The sequence below is a fragment of the Choloepus didactylus genome, chromosome 20 (genome assembly GCF_015220235.1).
Source record: "Choloepus didactylus isolate mChoDid1 chromosome 20, mChoDid1.pri, whole genome shotgun sequence".
In the NCBI taxonomy this organism is placed as follows: Eukaryota; Metazoa; Chordata; class Mammalia; order Pilosa; family Megalonychidae; genus Choloepus; species Choloepus didactylus.
Window position 1 is genome coordinate 15,654,329 of NC_051326.1, and position 22,162 is coordinate 15,676,490.

General features: G+C 55.4%; 1 protein-coding gene across 3 annotated transcripts; it reads left to right on the top strand.

Annotated features, from left to right (window-relative positions):
- Positions 1–4: 4 nt before the first annotated feature.
- Positions 5–21,203, top strand: CAD (carbamoyl-phosphate synthetase 2, aspartate transcarbamylase, and dihydroorotase). 3 transcript variants are annotated; one of them, XM_037812622.1, is made up of 45 exons: positions 29–382; positions 595–734; positions 2,525–2,654; positions 3,482–3,624; positions 3,804–3,945; positions 4,146–4,317; positions 4,532–4,717; positions 4,890–5,002; positions 5,330–5,475; positions 5,690–5,821; positions 5,945–6,178; positions 6,309–6,530; positions 6,737–6,925; positions 7,180–7,304; positions 7,456–7,586; positions 10,047–10,159; positions 10,590–10,834; positions 11,044–11,290; positions 11,620–11,718; positions 11,838–12,062; positions 12,150–12,332; positions 12,530–12,748; positions 13,002–13,169; positions 13,638–13,820; positions 13,945–14,049; positions 14,258–14,497; positions 14,715–14,796; positions 15,116–15,282; positions 15,388–15,552; positions 15,726–15,857; positions 16,010–16,211; positions 16,548–16,738; positions 16,830–16,970; positions 17,138–17,239; positions 17,652–17,748; positions 18,056–18,106; positions 18,398–18,439; positions 18,544–18,713; positions 18,824–18,898; positions 19,432–19,644; positions 19,864–19,989; positions 20,109–20,264; positions 20,372–20,473; positions 20,600–20,694; positions 20,792–21,203. In XM_037812622.1, the coding sequence occupies exons 1-45, from the start codon at positions 301–303 to the stop codon at positions 20,892–20,894; spliced, it is 6,726 nt and encodes a 2,241-aa protein (XP_037668550.1). In that variant the 5' UTR covers positions 29–300; the 3' UTR covers positions 20,895–21,203. The 3 variants fall into 3 exon arrangements, with proteins under 3 accessions (XP_037668552.1, XP_037668550.1, XP_037668551.1); XM_037812623.1 differs by lacking the exon at positions 18,056–18,106 and having other exon boundaries at positions 31–382; XM_037812624.1 differs by lacking the exons at positions 18,398–18,439; positions 18,544–18,713; positions 18,824–18,898; ... (4 more) ...; positions 20,600–20,694; positions 20,792–21,203 and having other exon boundaries at positions 5–382; positions 17,962–18,087.
- Positions 21,204–22,162: the final 959 nt, after the last annotated feature.

Consider the following 22,162-nt stretch of genomic DNA (forward strand, 5'->3'; position numbering starts at 1 on the left):
GGAAGAGTCTGCTCCGGAGACTCTTTAAAGGATATCGCGGCAGGCGCAGAAGGGAGCGTGGCGGCCCCGCCCCCTGGTTCTGGCCCCGCCCCTTACGTGTCCGGTCCCGCCCCTCACGCCGCCGCCGTCCCGCGAGCCCGGGGTTCTGCGCCTTCCGCGCCTGCTTCGGCTGCAGCTGCCCGCGCCCTGAGCCACGTGGACCGAGTCCCGGCGCGCAGCCTCACGTGGTTCCAGCGCCCGCCGGGCTTGCAGCACCGCGCCGCTCTTCCGTGCTCGCCGCCGCCTCTGAGCTCCGTTCCTATGGCGGCCCTGGTGTTAGAGGACGGGTCGGTTCTGCGGGGCCAGCCCTTTGGGGCCTCTGTGTCGACTGCCGGAGAAGTGGGTAAGCAAGCCTGGGCAGGCTGCCGACCTCATCCCGCTCCCGGATGCCCCTCTCCGCCCAGCTTGTCTTGCCCGGACCCCGCCATTTTCCCGCCCGCAGCCCCCTCCCCCATCGGGCCCCCAAGTCCCAGCCCAGCCCCTTTCAGCCTTCACCGCCAAGGCAGCCTCCCCGGGGCCTTCTCATCGCGCGGGTGCTCTACCTCCTCCTTGCAGTGTTTCAAACCGGCTTGGTTGGCTACCCCGAGGCCCTCACTGACCCTTCCTACAAAGCACAGATCTTAGTGCTGACATATCCTCTGATTGGCAATTACGGCATCCCCCCAGATGAAGCGGATACGTTCGGTCTCAGCAAGGTAGCCACACCCAGTGCTTCTCTACCTTCTTTTTCAAACCGGTAACTACCGGAAGACATTGGTGCCCTGCTAGGCATCCTGGAGAAAACAAAGATACACGGTGAAGTGATAAGTGATAAGACTAAGACGCCCACCAAGATGACTGTTTAACAGGAGTTGGCAGGAACCTTGAGAGGTGCCGAGTGCTAAGGGCCTAAGGGGCACTGGGGCTCTGGGTAGAGAGGAGTATTGTGTCTGTAGTGAAGTCCTGGACCAAGGGGAGAAGCAAGAGGTTTAAGGAAGCCAGGGAATGCTGGCGAAGTGATGAGAGAGCCTGGGAGGCGGGTCAGCTACAGTGGGCATGGGGGAATCCAAGCCAAACCAGAGTCAGGGTTTAATTTCACAAGGAGCCATTGAAGGCTTTTTTTGAAGGCACAGCCACATGATGGGAGCAATGCTTTAGGATTACACTGGATACCAGAGTCACATCCTTCCAGGGACAGTGGTCCCGGTTCACCTGCAAAACCAGTGAATGTTGCTTATGGCCTTCTAGACCCACTTTACCTACCTTTCCCATTTCGTACTTCTTTTCCATACTTCTGGGTAAGAAAAGTTTCTTTCTGCAAGGGGGTTATCCCTATGCTGCCTCCTCTGGAATTTGTAAACAGGTTGGCTTCTGAGAGTTAAAATAGTTAAAAAGAAGAAAAAAAAAAAAAGCCAGCACATAGCAATTAAGATAAATTCATAGAGGGAGTCACTGTCACCTGGAAGCAGTATTCCTCAAAACAAGTTTTGTCGTGATGCCAGGCTTGCGGAGCAGCTGTCAGCTTCCTAATTTGCATCCCTGGTTACCCTGACACCTGGAAGGGGGTGCTCTGGATGATGGCTGCGCTTATGTTTCTCCCAGAGAGAACCGTCCTTCGTACACCTATAAATATACTACGTTCCAGCTTATAGTCCAGTATCTTGTGAATCTGGTGAATGTCTGTTAGTCTTCAGCTTTATCAGCTCTAGGCGCATTGACAAAATTGAGTTTGCAAACCTAAAAAATTGAGGCCCTGAAAGGACCAGGGGTGAGTGAGGCCCCCTAGAACAACCAGTTCTACACTGATGCTATTGTGGCGCTTGCCTGGGCCCAGGCCACTCCACCTGGCCAGGGGCGGGTTCTTACCAGTCATCTGCCAAACTATATCAGATCCCTAAAGAATAGCTTTGGCAATCAACTCCTTTAAACCTTTCCCACTAAGCAGAGTATAGTTTACTCAATTCCTTTCCAAATAATCTCCTGGTTTTCTCCACTTATTTATTAAATGTTTATCTATTGGTTAACTAATTTTGTTACCTTTTTTCTGATAATCCCCCTTCAAAGTGTGGGGGGGTTATAGTCATGTCTAATATTGTAATCTGGACTTTATTTTTATTTAGTAATGTATCCTGCACTTACCTATCTCATCACTGTTTTTGCCTCATTCTATGATTGTTTATTTACATGTTAAAGAGGTATGGGTAAACTGTTGGGTGGTAGCTTCATTCCTAGAGAGAATGTGCAAGCCCAATTTTAAATAAAGGCAAAGGAGGGAAAATGTCATTTTCACCTATGAATCAGGTACCCTGGACCCATGTGTTGAATGTTTAATACAAGGGACAGGATTGTTGTGCAAAAGCATGAAGTGCTTGGTGTGCTGAAGGAATGGCAGGTTGTTCAGACCAGGCTGAAGCATAGGGTTCTTGGCCATACAATGGAAAAGATGACATAGGGAGATAACTTTGGCACTAGGCTCCTTTTCATGATCTCCTTCCTCCATCTACAGTGGTTCGAGTCCTCGGGAATCCATGTGGCAGGACTGGTGGTGGGAGAGTGCTGTCCCACGCCCAGCCACTGGAGTGCTACCCGCACCCTGCACGAGTGGCTGAAGGAACATGGCATACCTGGCCTGCAAGGTATGGTGGCAAGCACAGGTGTTTCTGATGGAGCACAGCTTGCCTGGATGGAAAGAAGCAAGAGAAGGTTTCACTAGACTGTTGGGACTTGAGTCCAAGGTTGCAATAAAATGTACCTGATTGGCAGATTCAGATTGGGGTCTGAGCTGGAGGAAGGAAGTGAGCCATCACTCAAATGGAAATTTACAGACATATGAAAGGGAAGATTAGTAGAGTGAACCCTTACCTTTAGAGATTGGTAGAGTGAGCCACTAACTAGTAATTATCAGCTCACGACTAATCATCTTTCATCACCCCCAGATTATGTTAAAGCAATCTCAGACATCATATCATTTCATCACAGTAACATCAGTATCATACCTTAAAAAAATTAACAATTCCTTAATTGCGTCAAATAGCTGGATAGTACTCACATTTTAACTTTATTTGAAACTGGATCTAAACGTGGTCTACTCGTTGCCTTTGGTTGATATTTCTCTTAAAATCTAACTTCTGGGCCTTGTAACCTGTTTGATGAAAGCAGGTCATTTTTCCTTTAGAGTATCGTGTAGTCTGCGTTTTGTGGATTACATTCCTGTAGTGTTTAACATGTTCTGTCCATTAGTGCTGTTTTTCTGTAAACCAAGATCTAGAGTTGTGGTTCAATCCAGCCATGATATCTTTGGCCAGAACACTTCATGGTGGCCAACTTCCATCCGGATGGTCCAGGATCTTGATACCCATAGAAGAGCTTTGGGTGACTTGGCTCTGGAATGGAAGTGCTTCTAGAAGTCTGACTTCATGGATGGCTGAGTTAGGAGATCTCTGAGGGTGTGCTATTTTGACAGGCGTGGACACTCGGGAGCTGACTAAGAAGTTGCGGGAGCAAGGGTCTCTGCTGGGGAAGCTGGTCCAGAATGGGACAGAGCCTTCAGCCCTGCCATTCTTGGATCCCAATGCCCGCCCCCTGGTGCCGGAGGTCTCCATTAAGGTACAGAGGTAGAATGGCAGAGAGCCCCAAGCTGTACCACAGCCCCCAACCGAGGTGAACACTAGAAAGAGAATCATAAAAAAAAGAAGAGGCCTCAAAGGTAGGGGTTGGTGTGGGGATGTCTTTCTACCCACTGACCACAGCTGCAAACTTGTGCCCTTTAATCCTCTGTTCTTCAGGCTTCACGGGTATTCAATGCAGGGGGCACCCCTCGGATCCTCGCGTTGGACTGTGGCCTCAAGTATAATCAGATCCGATGCCTTTGCCAGCGGGGGGCTGAGGTCACCGTGGTACCCTGGGACCACACGCTGGACAGCCAGGGTGAGTAGCCAAAGTCTGTTGAGAGCCACAGGCAGGCGGCATGGCTGGAAGTCCCGTCCCTCTGTCCGGGTGCTACAAGTCAGCATGGGTGGCAGTAAAGGAGATGAAGAGAAGGATTTCTGCCCTAGTGGGAAAGGCTGCAAGGGTGTCTCTTCCAGTTGAAATATTGGTTCTGACGTTGTGTCTTCTGTCCACTCCAGAATATGAGGGTCTCTTCCTAAGTAATGGCCCTGGTGACCCTGCCTCCTGTCCCACCGTGGTATCCACCCTGAGCAAAGTCTTATCTGAGCCTAACCCCCGACCTGTCTTCGGGATCTGCCTAGGGCACCAGCTGATGGCCTTAGCCATTGGGGCCAAGACTTACAAGATGAGGTGGGACTCATGAGGAGAAGGGGCCCATGCGTTCTGAGATGACGGGTGGGCAGTCTTGGGAATGGAATAGAGTTATGTTTACTAGTGATAAAGCAAAGGTGGTGGGGGTGGAGAGGTAGTAGTGGGAGTAGTGAGATTTGCAAGACCTGATGGAAACAACCAGGTGTGAAGGGAGGTTGGAAAGAGCCTCTGGCTAGCATGCCTCCATCTCCAGATATGGGAACCGAGGTCATAACCAGCCGTGCTTGCTGGCGGGCTCTGGACGCTGCTTTCTGACATCCCAGAACCACGGGTTTGCTGTAGAAACAGACTCCCTGCCAGCAGGCTGGGCCCCTCTCTTCACCAACGCCAATGATCACTCCAACGAAGGCATTGTACACGACAGCCTGCCCTTCTTCAGGTGAGCCTGGGAGACTCTGGCAGGGCTGCAGGTCTATACAACTTTGAAGCCCCAGGGGTCTTAAAGATGGAAAAGTAAAGCGGAGTCCTCTTATCTGCCCCCTGCTCCAAGGGTAATGATGCCCACGCCCGTGAAGACAGCAGTTTTCATGAACCATTCATCTCTTTGACAGTGTTCAGTTCCACCCAGAGCACCAAGCGGGTCCTTCAGATATGGAGCTGCTTTTTGACATCTTTCTGGAAACTGTGAAAGAGGCCGCAGCTGGGAACCCTAGGGGCCAGACAGGTGAGTCCCCGGGTAGATTTGGGTTGTGGCTCAGGAGTGAGGAGGGTTGGCTTCAGGATGGGCATAAGATGGACATGCCCGAGGAAACCGATGTGTTTGGTTGGATGGTTGAGGGAGTGGGGTGGGAGGGAAACCAAGCTAAGGTGAGTTTATGCTGCTTCTGTTTGGATCACTTTGAGGGTCAGGAATCCTGGCTTCTGGTCTATCCCTGCCACTCCTTAGATGCCACAGCTTGTTCTGGACTCTTCCATAAAGTGAGAGGGTTAATCTGGATGGTCTCTCGGGCCTCTTCACTTGAACATTCCCTGGCTTTCTTGGCCTCCACAGTTCGAGAGCGGCTGATCGAGCGCCTCTGTCCCCCTGCGGTTCCCACGCCAGGCTCTGGGCTTCCCCCACCCCGAAAGGTTCTGATCCTGGGCTCAGGTGGCCTCTCCATTGGCCAGGCTGGAGAGTTTGACTACTCGGGCTCTCAGGTGAGGCATGCCATGTGCAATTCATGGACTGATGGAGTCTCGAGGGGGTTATAGAGAAAAAGTGAGCCAGGAGAGCTGGGGAAGGTGAAGAGAAGAGAGAGGTTGACAAGTCACTCCTTAGGGGCTCAGCCTGCAGAGAGGAGGAGGGGAGATGTCACCCTGAGGCCATTTGCAATCTTGTACAGAAGTTGACCTGCCATTCTTGTCCCCTTAGGCGATCAAGGCCCTGAAGGAAGAAAACATCCAGACACTGCTGATCAATCCCAATATTGCCACAGTACAGACTTCCCAGGGGCTGGCTGACAAGGTGTATTTCCTGCCCATAACACCTCACTACGTAACTCAGGTATGACGGGGAAGGCTGGACCGAGAAAGGGATTCAGCAGTTGGGGTGTGTTTCTAAATTTCTTCAGTCTGCTCCCTTTCCCCCAAAAGGCTCCATACCCGTTATTTCTCTCTTCCACCTCAGGTGATCCGTAATGAACGTCCAGATGGTGTGTTGCTGACTTTTGGGGGCCAGACAGCCCTGAACTGTGGTGTGGAGCTGACCAAGGCTGGGGTGCTGGCACGGTATGGGGTTCGGGTCCTGGGCACACCTGTGGAAACCATCGAGCTGACCGAAGATCGGCGGGCCTTTGCCGCCAGGATGGCAGAGATCGGGGAGCATGTGGCCCCCAGCGAGGCAGCAAATTCTCTTGAACAGGTTCGAGGGGTAATTGGGTGAAGGCAAAGCGGCATCATCTCTAAAGCTTGTGTCCCCTGGGTCCCGGCACCTGCTGGGCATCAAAAGGTCACAGCCTGACCTGTTTGTTCACCTCTTTGACACGTTACAGGCCCAGGCAGCAGCCGAGCGGCTGGGGTACCCTGTGCTGGTGCGTGCAGCCTTTGCCCTGGGTGGCCTGGGCTCTGGCTTTGCCTCCAGCAAAGAGGAACTCTCTGCTCTCGTGGCCCCAGCTTTTGCCCACACCAGCCAAGTGCTGGTGGACAAGTCGCTGAAGGGATGGAAGGAGATTGAGTATGAAGTGGTCAGAGATGCCTACGGCAACTGTGTCACAGTGAGTGCTTGGGAGGGGAGGCTGGGAGTGCTGTCAGACGTGCTGAGCTATTAGGAGAGCGGAGGCCAGGCTGAGATCTTAGAGGGCTCTGTGCACCTCAGACCCAGGTTGGGTGTAGCCCCATAAGGTGACAGAACCCTGGGATGTAGCTCCTGCCTCTCCCTGCTGCATCAGGTCATGACCCCCAGGGGACCTGCCCTTCACAGGTGTGCAACATGGAGAACTTAGACCCACTGGGCATCCACACTGGTGAGTCCATAGTGGTGGCCCCGAGCCAGACGCTGAATGACAAGGAGTACCAGCTACTGCGGCAGACAGCCATCAAGGTGACCCAGCACCTGGGAATCATTGGGGAGTGCAACGTGCAGTATGCTTTGAACCCTGAGTGTGAACAGGTGAGACTAGGCCCTGGAGTTGATGTTCAAGCTGTTACCTCCTCCTCTTTATGTAATTTTTGGGCCTCAAGACCAGCAGGCCTTTTGGTCCTACAGACCCTGGAGTAGAAGCTGGGTATTGTCTTTGGCAGGGTAGGGTTTGGGGGCAAGCCCTTCTCGTATCCATCCCTAGAGAGGGGGGCTTGTTTCCTCTCCTTCCTGAGATCCCTTCTAGACCAGTTACCTGGTGACGTTTTCCTTCTTCTTTTTTGCAGTATTACATCATCGAAGTGAATGCCAGGCTCTCGCGTAGCTCTGCCCTGGCCAGTAAGGCCACAGGCTACCCTCTGGCTTATGTGGCAGCCAAGCTTGCTTTGGGCATCCCCTTGCCTGAGCTCAGGTACAAGGATAAGGGGAGGAATCAGGGCGGTAAAGGGGGCGGGAAAGCTGAAGAAGATACCTGAGGAACAGCGTTCTGGATTGGTGGCCATGGAGAGAGCGATCTGGGAGCTCACGCTTTACATCTCCCTCTCTGCCCTCATGGCTCTCAGGAACTCTGTGACTGGGGGCACAGCAGCCTTTGAGCCTAGCCTGGATTACTGTGTGGTCAAGATCCCTCGATGGGACCTCAGCAAGTTCCTGCGTGTCAGCACCAAGATTGGGAGCTGCATGAAGAGCGTTGGTGAGTGAGACCCACGGGGTCCCACCAGTTCCAGGAATCTAGAATGGCATTGGGTTCCTTGGCAGGGCCTTGCAGCTGCTGTATTAACAGCTGCTTGGAAACACAGCTTCTTGGAGTTCAGAGGGGCACTTCAGACTAAAATAGTTGTCCTCATCCGGAGTAAGGATCAAAAGTCACCTAGAAATCTGTATCAGAACACACATGCCTCTCCGCTCCCTGGGCAGGACATCAGAGTCTTGGGGGTGGGGTGATAGCCTCTGGACTGTCTCAGCTCTCTCATTTTACAAATGAGTTGACTGAGGTGCCCACACGAGGAATGTGACTTGGCCGAGGGCTCACACATGAGTAACAGGCAGAGCTGAGAACGAAAACTAGGTTGGCTCCCAGTTGCGTGTTTCTCTGTTGGCTACATTGCCTGACATCTGAGGGGCCAGTTCTGTGAAACTCCACCCACGGCGTTTCAGTCCTAGGCTGTTAGGCCAGGGACATATTGTTCAGTGTGGTGGTTTAGGGGAAACCATGGCTGCTGTTTTCTTCTGAACCCTTCTAAACCCAAGTAAGCAGCCGTTCTTAGCCTAACTTTTTCTCAGGTGCTTTCTGCCTCGTTCACTAAATGAATTGGTATTTAACATGGTGTTTAAGATCAGAGATGATTTTTATAGCAAGGACATTTGTTAATGAACAGTGAATGAAAGGGGGTAGCAGTCATCATCCAAGCAGTGGGAGAGCACATAGAAATTGCATTGACAATGTTTCTTTATGGTATCCCTTTGTTTGCCTTAGTCTGTCCTCTAAAGCATTTCAGCTAAATCAAACTTTTACATTTATCCAGTGCCACCAGCTTAAGATAAGAGCATTTCATCGTGTTCCAAGTTTCCAGTAAGAGTAATAGTAGCCTTTAAACAAGCAAGTCTGAGCTCGGATATTATTTCAGAATTTTTAGAAATCCTCCAAGACTGCCAAGTCGTTCCTTCTGGAAATGAACTCCTGTTATATGAAAATGATAATAAACATGGGAATGAAGCCATAATTAAATTTGTGGCTAAAAGAAGTGGATTGAAAATAGGACAATGACAGATTGATTCCTAGATGAAATATTAAATGTTTGTATCTATTCAGGTATGCCTGGAATGTGATCTTCTGTGGTAACTTTGTAACTTTTGTTGTACAGTTAAGAATCATTGAAAAATGAATGAATCATTCATTCATTCAAAAATGAATGAATCATTTTCATGAATCATTGAAAAATGAGAAAGCATAGTTTAGCCAAGCAAAGACAAATAGTCACTTGTCACACAAAGTTGTGTAATTTGGTTGTATATATGCTTCCAGAATTTTTCTAGGCATACGTGTGAGTGTATCAGGTTTTTGTTTCTTAACAAATTCCCAAATAAAAAATAGTATGATATAACCACATTTTGAAGACGTTGGACAAAATTGCCCATAATCCAGTTCTTAACATGAATATTAGCATCTTGGTGTTATAAAATTTTTAGAAGAAACAGAAATGTCAGCAGTATTGTAAATAGAGAAAAAATGCAGTTGGTAAGGAACACTTGGAGACCCTAAGGTAAATGGTCAGAAGACATGAACAAAAACGTAACCGAAGAGGGAATCAGTAAGAGAACCTGAGAAAGAAGTTCCCCTCTCATGAGGTATCGTTTTTGTTTATCAGCAAAAGTTGTTTAAAATGCTTTTCCCTACTTCTTGTAAGATTCATCTCAAGCTTATGCCTTGTGTTATAAAGTACCAGCTTCTATTAGGCAATTAGATGCTACTTCTCAAAGACCAGGAAATTTTTCTTACCTATTGCCCTTGGGTTTCTGGAAATATATCCATCCTAAGGAGATCATCCAAAACTTGGAAAGCATCATAGCCTCACTTATGATGGTGAACACTTAGAAGTAACCTAAATATCCATTGGTAAGTGAGCAGTTAATTATGGCCAGTCCTACAGGAACTAAACTGGTAGTTATAAAGTCATGTTAGCAAAATGGGAAAATGCTTATAATGAGGGAAAACAAAACAAAACAAGATAGAAAGTGTACGTCACTATAGTTATAACTGGATATGAAACGTACAGGTGAATAAATTCCAGGAATAAATACTCAGTGATGGTTGTAATTATGATTAGCTCTGCATGAATTCAAAGAGTAATGGATCACCTGTTATCCAAACTTTTAAAAGTTCTGAGGATGAAACTGCTTCCAGATGGTATTATCACAGTGTAAATAAAGCAAGCCAAGTAATTGGATCACTTGGTCATTAGGGCCACTGTGATAAACTAGAATGTGCTCCAGTATCCATGTGCCCATTGTGGGCATTTTAATCCCATGTTCACTAACAAACAAAACCTGAACTTTTCCTTGGAAATGGTGGAAGAGCTGCAAGTTGAAGACCATGGATCCCACCCCATGGCCTTTCCTTGAGAAACTCCCCAGACACTCTCCTGGTCCCCAGGTGAAGTCATGGGCATCGGGCGTTCCTTCGAGGAGGCCTTCCAGAAGGCGCTGCGCATGGTGGACGAGAACTGCCTGGGCTTTGACCACACTGTGAAACCGGTCAGCGATATGGTGAGCACCCCTCCCCCTCAGCACCCCTAAGTCGGACCCTGCTTCTTTCTGCCCCCAGCCCCTGTAACGTTAGTTGCAATCACTTAGCAGACTTGGTTATGTTTTGTTAAATGTCAGCTCATTTGGCATTGCAGCAACAATGTGGGGTGGGGATGGTGGACTATTAGACCTCTTTTTACAGGTGAGGAAACTGAGGCTTAGAGAAGCTGTGGAAGTTGCTGAAAGCCGCAGGGCCAGGGTCTCTCTTTCCAGGCTTTTGCAGTTCCAGAGCCCATGCTGTGGTGCCCAGCTTCCTTTCCTGGCGAGCTGGCAGCCACTCACGCTCTCAGGCTTTGAGAGGGGCTGACAGGAGACTAGGAATTCCCTTGCCCCCCACCCTGGCCTCTCTCTCTCCAGTCCTCCATTAGTCTGCCTGCTGTCTCACCGTCAGGAGCTGGAGACACCGACAGACAAGCGGATCTTCGTGGTGGCAGCGGCGCTGTGGGCTGGGTACTCGGTGGAGCGCCTGTATGCCCTCACGCGCATTGACCGCTGGTTCCTGCACTGCATGAGGCGCATCGTGGCTCACGCCCGGCTGCTGGAGCAGCACCGTGGCCAGCCGCTGCCCCCGGACCTGCTGCGCCAGGCCAAGCGCCTCGGCTTCTCAGACAAGCAGATTGCCCTCGCGGTTCAAAGGTCAGGGGCTGGCAAGGGCCACGGGCTGGGAACCTTTGTACCAGTGGGGGGCGCTTGGAAGGGAGAACATGGGGTGCTTTGGAGACCTCTGACCTTCATCCCTGAATGAAAGATAACTGGCTGGGACATTGTCCTAACTCCTGCCCTGGTGTCTGACCCCTCCACTGACTCCCCAGGCCTACCTGTTTCTGACCCCCCTTCTCCTGCAGCACCGAGCTGGCTATTCGCAAGCTGCGCCAGGAGCTGGGGATCTGCCCAGCGGTGAAACAGATTGACACCGTAGCGGCCGAGTGGCCAGCCCAGACGAATTACCTGTACCTGACCTACTGGGGCACCACTCACGACCTGACCTTTCGAACACCCCACGTGCTGGTCCTTGGCTCTGGGGTCTACCGCATTGGCTCCAGCGTCGAGTTTGACTGGTGTGCTGTGGGCTGCATCCAGCAGCTCCGCAAGGTCCGCGGGCGCATCCTTCACACCGCCGTCTCTGCTCTTCTGTTTGGCTTCAGCAGTCAGTGGCCCGTCTCACTTGAACCTGATCCTGGCACTTGCTGTTAATTGCCACACTTTGTATTTATTGTTGGGCCTCTTGGGCCATCTGTCATTGCCCACATAGTGCACGAACCTCCTCCCTGGTGCTTTGTACCTACTTCCCCAATACCTAGCAGCGCCAGGCCCCACACACCTGTGTCAGGGGAAGCTGGGATGGCAGTCTCTGAGGTCAGGGCTTTGCTTGGTTTCTCCATGCGTGTCTTTCCACCTAATCAGTAAATAATCTGTCACAGATGGGCTATAAGACTATCATGGTGAACTACAACCCAGAGACAGTCAGCACCGACTACGACATGTGTGACCGGCTCTACTTTGACGAGATCTCATTTGAGGTCAGAGGACCGAGGGCTGCCTGTTGGCCTGGCTGACTGAGCACACGCTGGGTGGGGGCAAGGAGCAGTGGGCCAGAGGGCTCAGATCCTGGCCCTTCTGTTACCGCCCTGCCCTCTAGGTGGTGATGGACATCTATGAGCTGGAGAGCCCTGAGGGCGTGATCCTGTCCATGGGTGGGCAGCTGCCCAACAACATGGCCATGGCATTGCATCGGCAGCAGTGCCGGGTGCTCGGCACCTCCCCTGAAGCCATTGACTCCGCCGAGAACCGTTTCAAGTTCTCCCGACTTCTTGACACGATCGGTATCAGCCAGCCTCAGTGGAGGGAGCTCAGTGACCTAGAGGTGGGCTGGGGCCTGGTGGGTGGGCCAGAGGCCACGGGGTATCCATGGGTGGGTGTGGCCCATATACTAAGCTCCCTGCACCCTCAGTCTGCTCGCCAGTTCTGCCAGGCTGTGGGGTACCCCTGTGTGGTGCGCCCCTCCTATGTGCTGAGCGGCGCGGCCATGAACGTGGCCTACACAGATGGGGACCTGGAGCGCTTCCTGAGCAGTGCAGCCGCCGTCTCCAAGGAGCACCCTGTGGTCATCTCCAAGTTCATCCAGGAGGCCAAGGTAGGAGACTGCCAAGAAGGCTCCCAGGCTTGGAGGAGGTCCCCTCTGGTGCTGCGGGCAGGGAAGGGTGGGTTGCTTGGGCGGGGGGGAGCGCAGGCTGTTAAAGAACAGGAGCATCGTACGGCAAGTGGGAGAGGAAAGTAGGCCCTGCTCTATGTCACGTTGCCCCGTGAGCATCCCCCCACCCCCCACCCCAGGAGATTGATGTGGACGCTGTGGCCTGTGACGGCGTGGTAGCCGCTATCGCCATATCTGAGCACGTGGAGAATGCAGGTGTGCACTCGGGTGATGCCACGCTTGTGACCCCCCCGCAAGACATCACCCCCAAAACCCTGGAGCGGATTAAAGCCATCGTGCACGCCGTGGGCCAGGAGCTGCAGGTCACAGGACCCTTCAACCTGCAGCTCATCGCCAAGGTGAGGGGGGCGTGTGCTGAAGGAGGGGACTGAAGGGCCACCACTCATCCATGTTCTGTGCTGGCCTCGGTGCCAGGAAGTCCTGCACTGCTGCCCGCCCTCATTGGACATGCGGGGGAGCTGGAGCCTGCAGTGTCGCCAGGGTTTGGGGTCGTTGGTGGCCCTGAACCCCTGTCTCAGAGCCATCAGCTTCAGGGAGAAGCGTCAGCAAGGCTACCCTCTCAGGCCTGACCAGTCGTCCCTCTCTGCCCAGGACGACCAGCTGAAAGTGATTGAGTGCAACGTGCGTGTCTCTCGCTCCTTCCCCTTCGTCTCCAAGACCCTGGGCGTGGACCTAGTGGCCTTGGCCACACGGGTCATCATGAGGGAGGAGGTGGAACCTGTGGGGCTCATGGCTGGCACCGGCATTGTGGGGGTGAAGGTGAGGAGGGTTGAAGCCTTTGGGGTTAGCCAGCAGGGGGAGGGGGCCAGTAGGGGAGGGTCCAAGAGGTGATCACCTGGCCTCTTGTCCCTCCAGAGCTTACTCTGGTTGGGGGAAGCTTGATACATTGGGTCCCAAAATAGCTTTGCTGTTAAGAAAGTGTCTGAGAAACCTACATAATAGACACATGTAACACTAGAGGAGTCTAGAGATGGGAGATGCCGCTTCCTAAAGGGGTGAGCTGGGGAGGCCTGAAAGGAGGGGGTTTGCATTGAGCCTCAAGGGAGGTGAGGGTCTTCGAGGGGCGGAGCTCTTGGAGGGAGGGTTCTGCGGGCAGGGCGGAGACTTGCTGAAGGCGAGGGAAGGCAGAGCGTTTGGGAAGCAGCAAGATCAGCGCTGCTGCCTCTCCCGGCAAGGAGAGAAGCGCCCCTCTCGCCTTGGCCATCTCCACACATCCTGCTCCCTTAGGTGCCCCAGTTCTCGTTCTCACGCTTGGCGGGCGCTGACGTGGTGCTGGGTGTGGAAATGACCAGCACTGGGGAGGTGGCCGGCTTCGGGGAGAGCCGTTGCGAGGCCTACCTCAAGGCCATGCTCAGCACCGGCTTCAAGATCCCCAAGAAGAACATCCTACTCACCATCGGCAGCTACAAGGTGCCTGCGTCCGGTGGGGCTGCCCAGAGAGGCGCGGGGCCAGGCGGGCTGGGCTGTCCAGGCTTGGGGTGACTGTGAAGTGGAAGGCAGGAGGGACACAGCCTCATTCTCTTCCTGGTTTCAGAACAAAAGTGAGCTGCTCCCGACCGTGCGGTTGCTGGAGAGCCTGGGCTACAGCCTCTACGCCAGTCTAGGCACAGCTGACTTCTACACCGAGCATGGCGTCAAGGTACAGCGCCCACCCCTCTACTGTGCTTCCTTCCTAGGCTTGAGAGCATCCCACCAATAAGGAGACACCGCCAATGGCATTTTTAGCCCTGCCCATTTAGAGGCATCCACTGGGCCCCAGTATGCAGGCCCTCAGCCCCCTCATCATGGGCTCCTGGGCCAGTTCCCCTCCCTTTGGGCTGGCTCTGACCATGGCTCCGGGCGGGCAGGTAACAGCCGTGGACTGGCACTTCGAGGAGGCAGTGGACGGGGAGTGCCCGCCTCAGCGGAGCATCTTGGAGCAGCTGGCTGAGAATCACTTTGAGCTAGTGATTAACCTGTCGATGCGGGGGGCAGGGGGCCGGCGCCTCTCTTCCTTCGTCACCAAGGGCTACCGCACCCGGCGCTTGGCCGCTGACTTCTCTGTGCCTCTCATCATCGATATCAAGTGCACCAAACTCTTTGTGGAGGTAACTGAGGCCCAGGGGTGGGGAGACTTGGTCAGTGTTGATGGATGGTAAGCATGGCCCCGGGGTTGGTCTGCAGCAGAATGAAACAGCCACTTTGCCATGGACAGAGGGAAAGGGGATGGGGGCTGCTCTTTAGGAAAACCCAATCTGGGAAAAGCCTGCAATTCCAGGATCACCCTTCTTTCAAATCAACGCCACCCCTGGTTTCCACTTTCAGGCCCTGGGCCAGATTGGACCAGCCCCTCCTTTGAAGGCACATGTTGACTGCATGGCCTCCCAGAAGCTTGTGCGACTGCCTGGTAAGTAAGTGCCCCTCCTGGGAGCCCTCAGCTCTGGCCCTGCTGGTAGTCGGTGTTGATGAAGGTGGCTGTGGGGCCCACTCTCTCCTGTGGGGTGTGAAGGCCCCAGGACCTGACTCTATCTGAACTCTTTGACTTCTCAGTCCACAGTAATGTGGACTAAGGAATCCTGCCACGTCTTACTAAGTCAGTTGCTGCCAATTTTCTTTCCACCCCAACCCACCTCCTTGATGTCCTCCCTGGTTCTGAGTCTTCTTCTAATCTTGCCCAAAGAAATTGGCCATTGTTGCCCTTACCTGCCTCCCCCATGCCCTCCCAGGACTGATCGATGTCCACGTGCACCTGCGGGAGCCGGGCGGGACGCACAAGGAGGACTTCACCTCGGGCACGGCTGCTGCCCTGGCTGGGGGTGTCACCATGGTGTGTGCCATGCCTAACACCCGGCCCCCCATCATCGATGCCCCTGCCCTGGCCCTGGCCCAGAAGGTGAGTCTCAGGCTGCTGGAGACCCCTATCCCTGGGCCCACTGGTGCCAGGCTGGCCCGTGAGGGCATGGATGCCAGTGGGTCTCATCTCATGTATCCTCTCCAGCTGGCAGAGGCAGGTGCCCGCTGTGACTTTGCCTTATTCCTCGGGGCCTCAGCTGAAAATGCGGGGACCCTCGGGGCTGTGGCCGGGTCTGCTGCAGGGCTGAAGCTCTACCTCAACGAGACCTTCTCGGAGCTGCGGCTGGACAGCATGGCCCAGTGGATGGAGGTAGGGGCGGCTCATGGCAGGAGGCAACCCAGCAGTAGCTGCTGGCTTGGAGGCCCGCACCTGGGTGGGCTGGCAGCAGTGAGGATGCCAGAGAGCCCCACGAGAACCTTGGGCTGGGATCGGCGTGGAGAGCAGAGGCTCTGTGCGCCCCTTAGCAACCCTTTCTGCCCCAGCACTTCGAGACTTGGCCATCCCACCTTCCCATTGTGGCCCACGCCGAGCGGCAGAATGTGGCCGCCATCCTCATGGTGGCTCAGCTGACCCAGCGCTCAGTGCACATATGTCACGTGGCACGGAAGGAAGAGGTGAGGTGATGCCAGAGGTCAGGGTGGTCCTTGGGGGCTGGAGAGGGGAGTGGGAGAGCCTTGAGCAGCAACCCTCGGCGGGTCTGCCACCCACCTTGCAGAGCAGAGCGGCTGGCCCTGGAGGCCCCCTCTGGATCTCCTTCCTCCCCCAGATCTTGCTGATTAAAGCCGCAAAGGCCCAGGGGCTGCCGGTGACCTGCGAGGTGGCCCCTCACCATCTCTTCCTGAGCTGCGAGGACCTGGCGCGCCTGGGACCCGGGAAGGGGGAGGTCCGGCCTGCGCTTGGCTCCCAGCAGGACGTGGAGGCCTTGTGGGAGAACATGGCTGTCATCGACTGCTTTGCCTCTGACCACGGTGCGGGGCCCAGTGCAGGGGAGCGGCAACCCGGGGCTGTGGGGTCCGTGAGGGCAGGGTCTTCAGTGGCTTGTACCACAGCCTCCCACACAGGCCCGACCCGTGCTGAGGGCCTGGCAAACAGTCGCTGGAACAGCGAATGAGCAAATGAGAGAGTACTTAGGTAAAAGATGGCAGCAGTCCCCATCTTCCTGTTCTGACTCCTAGAAGAAGCCAGCATCAAGGTTGGCAGGGAGTGGAATGCAATGAGGTGGCCGGGAATGCCATCCTGAGATGTGTGTATGTGTGGCTCCCCCGGGGAGGGGCTGTCCTGAGGGTGATGGTTGTTTCTGGCAGCCCCCCACACCTTGGAGGAGAAGTCTGGGCCCCAGCCTCCCCCTGGCTTCCCCGGGCTGGAGACCATGCTGCCTCTGCTGCTGACAGCCGTCAGCGAGGGCCGGCTCAGTTTGGACGACCTGCTGCAGCGACTGCACCACAACCCTCGGCGCATCTTCCACCTGCCCCCCCAGGAGGACACCTATGTGGAGGTGGGGGACTGGGGGTATGGGGAATCCTCGAGCCCCAGAACCTCTTCCCCGGTGTGGCCTTTCCCCAGCATACCTGTGACTCTCCGGGCAGGTGGACCTGGAGCATGAGTGGACAATCCCCAGCCACATGCCCTTCTCCAAGGCTCACTGGACACCCTTCGAAGGGCAGAAGGTGAAGGGCACCATCCGCCGCGTGGTCCTGCGAGGGGAGGTGGCCTATATCGACGGGCAGGTACGTGTGTGGCTGTGCTGTTTCTTTGTCCCAGCACAACTGCACAGTCCTGCTGCTCCCTTCAGCTGCCCCATTCACAGGCCCCCTCAAGGTGTTCCTCCCTGAGCGCCCTGTCCTGGCTTGTTCTGTTCCTTCCTCATTCTCTTTCCCCCGTCTTCTGTCCTCAGGTGCTGGTGCCTCCGGGCTACGGACAAGATGTGCGCAAGTGGCCTCAGGGGGCTGTTCCCCAGCTCCCGCCCCCCACCCCCTCCACCAGTGAGATAACCACGGTACCCACCCTGCCGCTGGGCTTGGAGGGTGGTAGGCAGGGAGTGCCCCTGGGCATCGGCGGTTCTGGGGCGGAAGGTTCTTCACTTGATGGTTGGAATCCTCACCACGTACCTCTGCCGACTGCAGTTCTAGAATTGGCTCTCAGTGTAGAGGCTGGTTGTGAGGAACATAAAGCCGTTGTGCATCCAACCAGAGATGTGCTGGGGGCCCTGTCGCTGGGGCAACACCTGCCTCCAGGAGGCCAGTTTGTCTGCTTCCTGGCAAGAGCATGTGTTGGAAGGATGGAACCGAGGCAGGGAGGTATAGGGTGAAATCCCTGTAGATGGTTTGATTTCTCTTGAGGAACTGAATTCCAGGTGGGGTTTGGTCAGTTAAACTTTTCAAAACAATGGGCTGATACTATTTCTATAGACCCCCGAAAGGCCCCGCCGGGGCATCCCAGGGCTTCCCGATGGCCGCTTCCACCTGCCGCCCCGGATCCACCGAGCCTCGGACCCAGGTTTACCAGGTGAGAGGGGAGTCCTGGGATGCTGAAGGCAGAGCCAGACTTAGAAACGTGAAGGGGCAGGGTCCTCTCCTGCCCAGAGCCCCGGGCGGCCAGGGCTGGGGCTGGGTTTCCTGTCCACTGCTAAGAATTGCTGAGGTGCAGCCCAGCTCCTAGAAACTGATTCCGGCCCCTCCTCCCAGCTTACCCTGCGCTTCTCTCTATCCCTCACCCAAGTCTGACCCACTTCACCCACCTGTGCTGAAGTCACTCCAGCTTGAGGTAGATGTCCCCCAGCTTCTTCTCACAGGCCCTTTTTTGTTGTGGGCAGCTGTGTTCCTCCACCTCGGAGCTGGGATCTCACAGGGCATCAGAGCATGGGGTAAATCCGGGTTCTCGGTTGCTATGAGCCTGGCCGTCCCCCTTGCCTAGGATCTCTTTGCCAACTGGGAGGGCTGAGGGAGGGCACCGCTGCTCTCACACAACACAGCCCCCATAGGGTGTCACGGGCCTGTCCCCAGACCGCCTCCATCCTTCCTGCCCTCCCCTAACCCGATACGGCTACTGTGGTGTGAGTTGTTTTAACATATGTGCTGATCTAGAGTTCCCGGAAAATGGGGGCTTCCCAGACCTCAGCTGCAAACTCACTTCTGTCCTGTTGCCTCGTTTGCAGCTGAGGAGCCAAAGGAGAAGTCCCGGAAGGCAGCTGAGCCGGGTGAGAGCCTCCACCCTGAATGTACACTTGCCTTGGGGACCTCTGACCTGCCCCAGCTAGGAGCAGCCTCTGACCATCCTCTTCTGCCCCATCCCTCACTGCAGAGCTGATGGGAGCCCCTGACGGCAGCTGCTACCCTCCACCACCAGTGCCCAGACAGGCGTCACCCCAGAACCTGGGGGCCCCAGGCCTGCTGCACCCCCAGACCTCACCCCTGCTGCACTCATTAGTGGGCCAACATATCCTGTCCGTCCAGCAGTTCACCAAGGACCAGGTGCCTGGGGGAGGGAGGACGGGGTCCCCCAGAGCTGTGAGGCTTTGCAGAGTTGGGGCCTGGGCCTCTGGGGGCTGCCACCTTCCCCGCTGACCTGGGGTTTCTCTTAGATGTCTCACCTCTTTAATGTGGCACACACACTGCGCATGATGGTCCAGAAGGAGCGCAGCCTGGACATCCTCAAGGTCAGTCGGGGCCGTGGGGCCTGAGAGCAGGGTGGGGCAGGGAGGAGTGGGTCTTAGGCCTCCCCTCTCTCAGGTGCCCCCATGGGAGTCCAAATCCTCTGCTGTGAGTAACCAGCCTTCTTTTCTCTGGAAGGTTCTGCTGCTCCAGATTCTCCCCCAGTGCTCTTCCTTCCCCCTCCAGATCTGTGTTTAGCTGGCTTGGGAGGCCTTTGGCACCAAAGCACCCGCTACCCTCCTCACCCTCTATCCCTGCCATTTGGTCCATGCTGTGGTGTCCATGGGAGTGAGCTAAGCTGTTTCCTTCTCCACCAGGTCATTCAGACACTTAAGAATGGCCTTTTGAAGCAAAGCTTTCGGCTCAGGGGCACCAATTGTGCCAATGTCGGGGTCACTGCAGGTCGCAGGAAATTGCAGGGGAGAAGGGTCCTTTCACCTTGTATAAGTTGGGGAGACAAGCCCCAGCCTGCGTGGTCCTCGGGGTGCATGTGCCCATGCACACACTCATGCACTCACGCACCTGTTGCCCTCCACAGGGGAAAGTGATGGCCTCCATGTTCTATGAGGTGAGCACGCGGACCAGCAGCTCCTTTGCAGCAGCCATGGCCCGCCTCGGAGGCGCTGTGCTCAGCTTCTCAGAAGCCACCTCCTCCGTCCAGAAGGGCGAGTCCCTGACTGACTCGGTCCAGACTATGAGCTGCTACGCCGACGTCGTGGTGCTGCGGCACCCCCAGCCCGGGGCGGTGGAGGTGAGTCTGGGCTGGGTGCCAGGCGAGACACCCTCCTCCCTGGACCTCTCAAGCACCAGGGCTGGACCTGGGCCTGTGAGGTCTCTCCTCCCCGCCGTTCCATGACTGCCCACCCCAGGCTGGGCCAGATGGGCGAGGGGCCCAAGGTAGGGGATGGGGGCTGCTGAAGTGCAGAATTCAGGAGGGGTCCCCTCCCCTTCCTTTTTGCCGTTTTCCCAGCTGGCGGCCAAGCACTGCCGGAGGCCAGTGATCAACGCTGGGGATGGGGTTGGGGAGCACCCCACCCAGGCCCTGCTGGACATCTTCACCATCCGGGAGGAGCTTGGGACTGTCAATGGCATGACGGTGAGGGTGGCGGTAGGGGGTGGGCACCGTGTCTGCAGCGTGGGGCATGCTGCACCAGCCAGCAAGGCCAGAACCCGGCCCTGAGGCCCAAGGCTGTGGTGACCCGGCTGCTCCCCCAGATCACGATGGTGGGCGACCTGAAGCATGGGCGCACAGTGCACTCCCTGGCCTGCCTGCTCACCCAGTATCGCGTCAGCCTGCGCTACGTGGCCCCCCCCAGCCTGCGCATGCCCCCCAGCGTGTGGGCCTTCGTGGCCTCCCGTGGCACCATGCAGGTGAGAGGGACCCTCGCGGCCGTGCCGGGCAACTTCCGGGTAACCACTGGGTACGTGGGTCGGACCACCAGGGCCTGGCACTGAGCTCCCTCTGCCCCACCCTCTAGGAGGAATTTGAGAGCATTGAGGAGGCATTGCCTGACACCGACGTGCTCTACATGACACGGATCCAGAAGGAGCGCTTTGGCTCTACCGAGGAGTACGAAGCTGTGAGTGCCAGGGAAGAGGCCGGGCTGGGGCTGCCAGGTGTCCAGGCAAGACCACGGCAGGGGCCTGGTCAGGGCTACTGAGCCCCAGGCCCCCAGGGCTAACTGTGGCCCTCATCTCCCTTGCAGTGCTTTGGTCAGTTCATCCTCACTCCCCACATCATGACCCGGGCCAAGAAGAAGATGGTGGTGATGCACCCACTGCCCCGGGTCAACGAGATAAGGTGATGTGCGGTGGAAGTTGAGCGTGCAGGGGATGGCTGTGGGGAGGGGGCTTTCCCGCTGGCTACAGGGACGGTGACTCTTCTTCTTCCCTTGCAGTGTGGAGGTGGACTCAGACCCCCGTGCAGCCTACTTCCGTCAGGCCGAGAACGGCATGTACATACGCATGGCTCTGTTAGCCACCGTGCTGGGCCGCTTCTAAGGCCCAGCTTCCTCGGGCCCAGCGGCTGGGCAGGCAATCCTGGTGCCCCCCAGGGGGGCAGCACATCTAGTGGTTACTCCAGGACCTCCAGATGGTTCACAGGCACACACACATACTCCTGAGCATAGCTTTCAGGCACTGGCCTGGAGCGCTCCAGCAGGGAGTGGGCCCTGGCTGCCCTGCCTTACTGGTCACACCTCCAGTCTGTACAGTCGCTTTTCTACAGGCATAATAAACGGCTGAGCTGCCTGTGTATAGTGCCTGCTGCCTTGGGTACCACGCACAGGAGGCTAAGTGTATTAAGCCAGAGCTTGCTTTTAGAGAGTGGTCATCACTGCCCCAGCAATAAGAGCTGCCCCCTGGGCAGGGCTCCTGTGGCTGGGGCCAAGCAGCCAGGCTTGCCACATGCAGTCCGGGCTCCTTACGGTGCTGGGCAGGCCAGCGGCACGCCGGCCGGTGACCAGCCCTCCTCACTTGATTAAGTTGCACTCAAAGTTCTGACAAGCATGTTTACCTCCTTCCCAGACACTGGGAGAACCCAAGTCACGGTAGAAGGCAGGCAGAGCAGCTGGGCCCTGACTGATAGGGTTCAGTGTCCCCTGGGCCTTCATTCTCTCCCAGTTAATTCTCTCCCTAAGCGGCTAAGGCTGCTGTTGGGTCCCCAGAATCTCAGCCTTCTCCAGCTGCCACCACTCTCAGGAGCTGCCTGCCTACTGTCCCTGAAAGCCTGTGCCTGATACGGCCCTTTTAAGACTGGCCTTGAGACAGGGGCAGATGCCTTGGAGGGAGACACTGGGGAAGGAGCTGGGGTAGAGTAGCTCACGTCTCTGCAGGCGAGGGCTTCTGTGTGAGATGTTCTATTCTGTGGACTTGGGTGCGTTAGAGAAGGCTCTCACTTATTCCAACAAGCTTAGCCCCCTCTGGCCACCGAGCACTGTGTGCAGTGGGAGTAAAAGAGGAGCAAGATCATTCTCACCCTCACACCGGAGGCCTCTTAGTTGGTAAGGTATCCGGTGACTTGTACAAATTGGACCACCACGTGTTACCAAGTGGTCCAAACTTCACCAGCATTCAGGAAAACCTACTGCATGTAAAGAGCTGTCAGCAGCACCAAAATATAAATCTGAATGTGGTTAAAAGGGGAAATGTTTAGTGTATATGGTACCAGAATCTCAATTTTTAAAAAATCCGTGGAACTGCACTACACAAACAGCAAACCCTAAGTTAAGCTGTAGACTATAATTAATATTGCAATTATAAAAATGTGC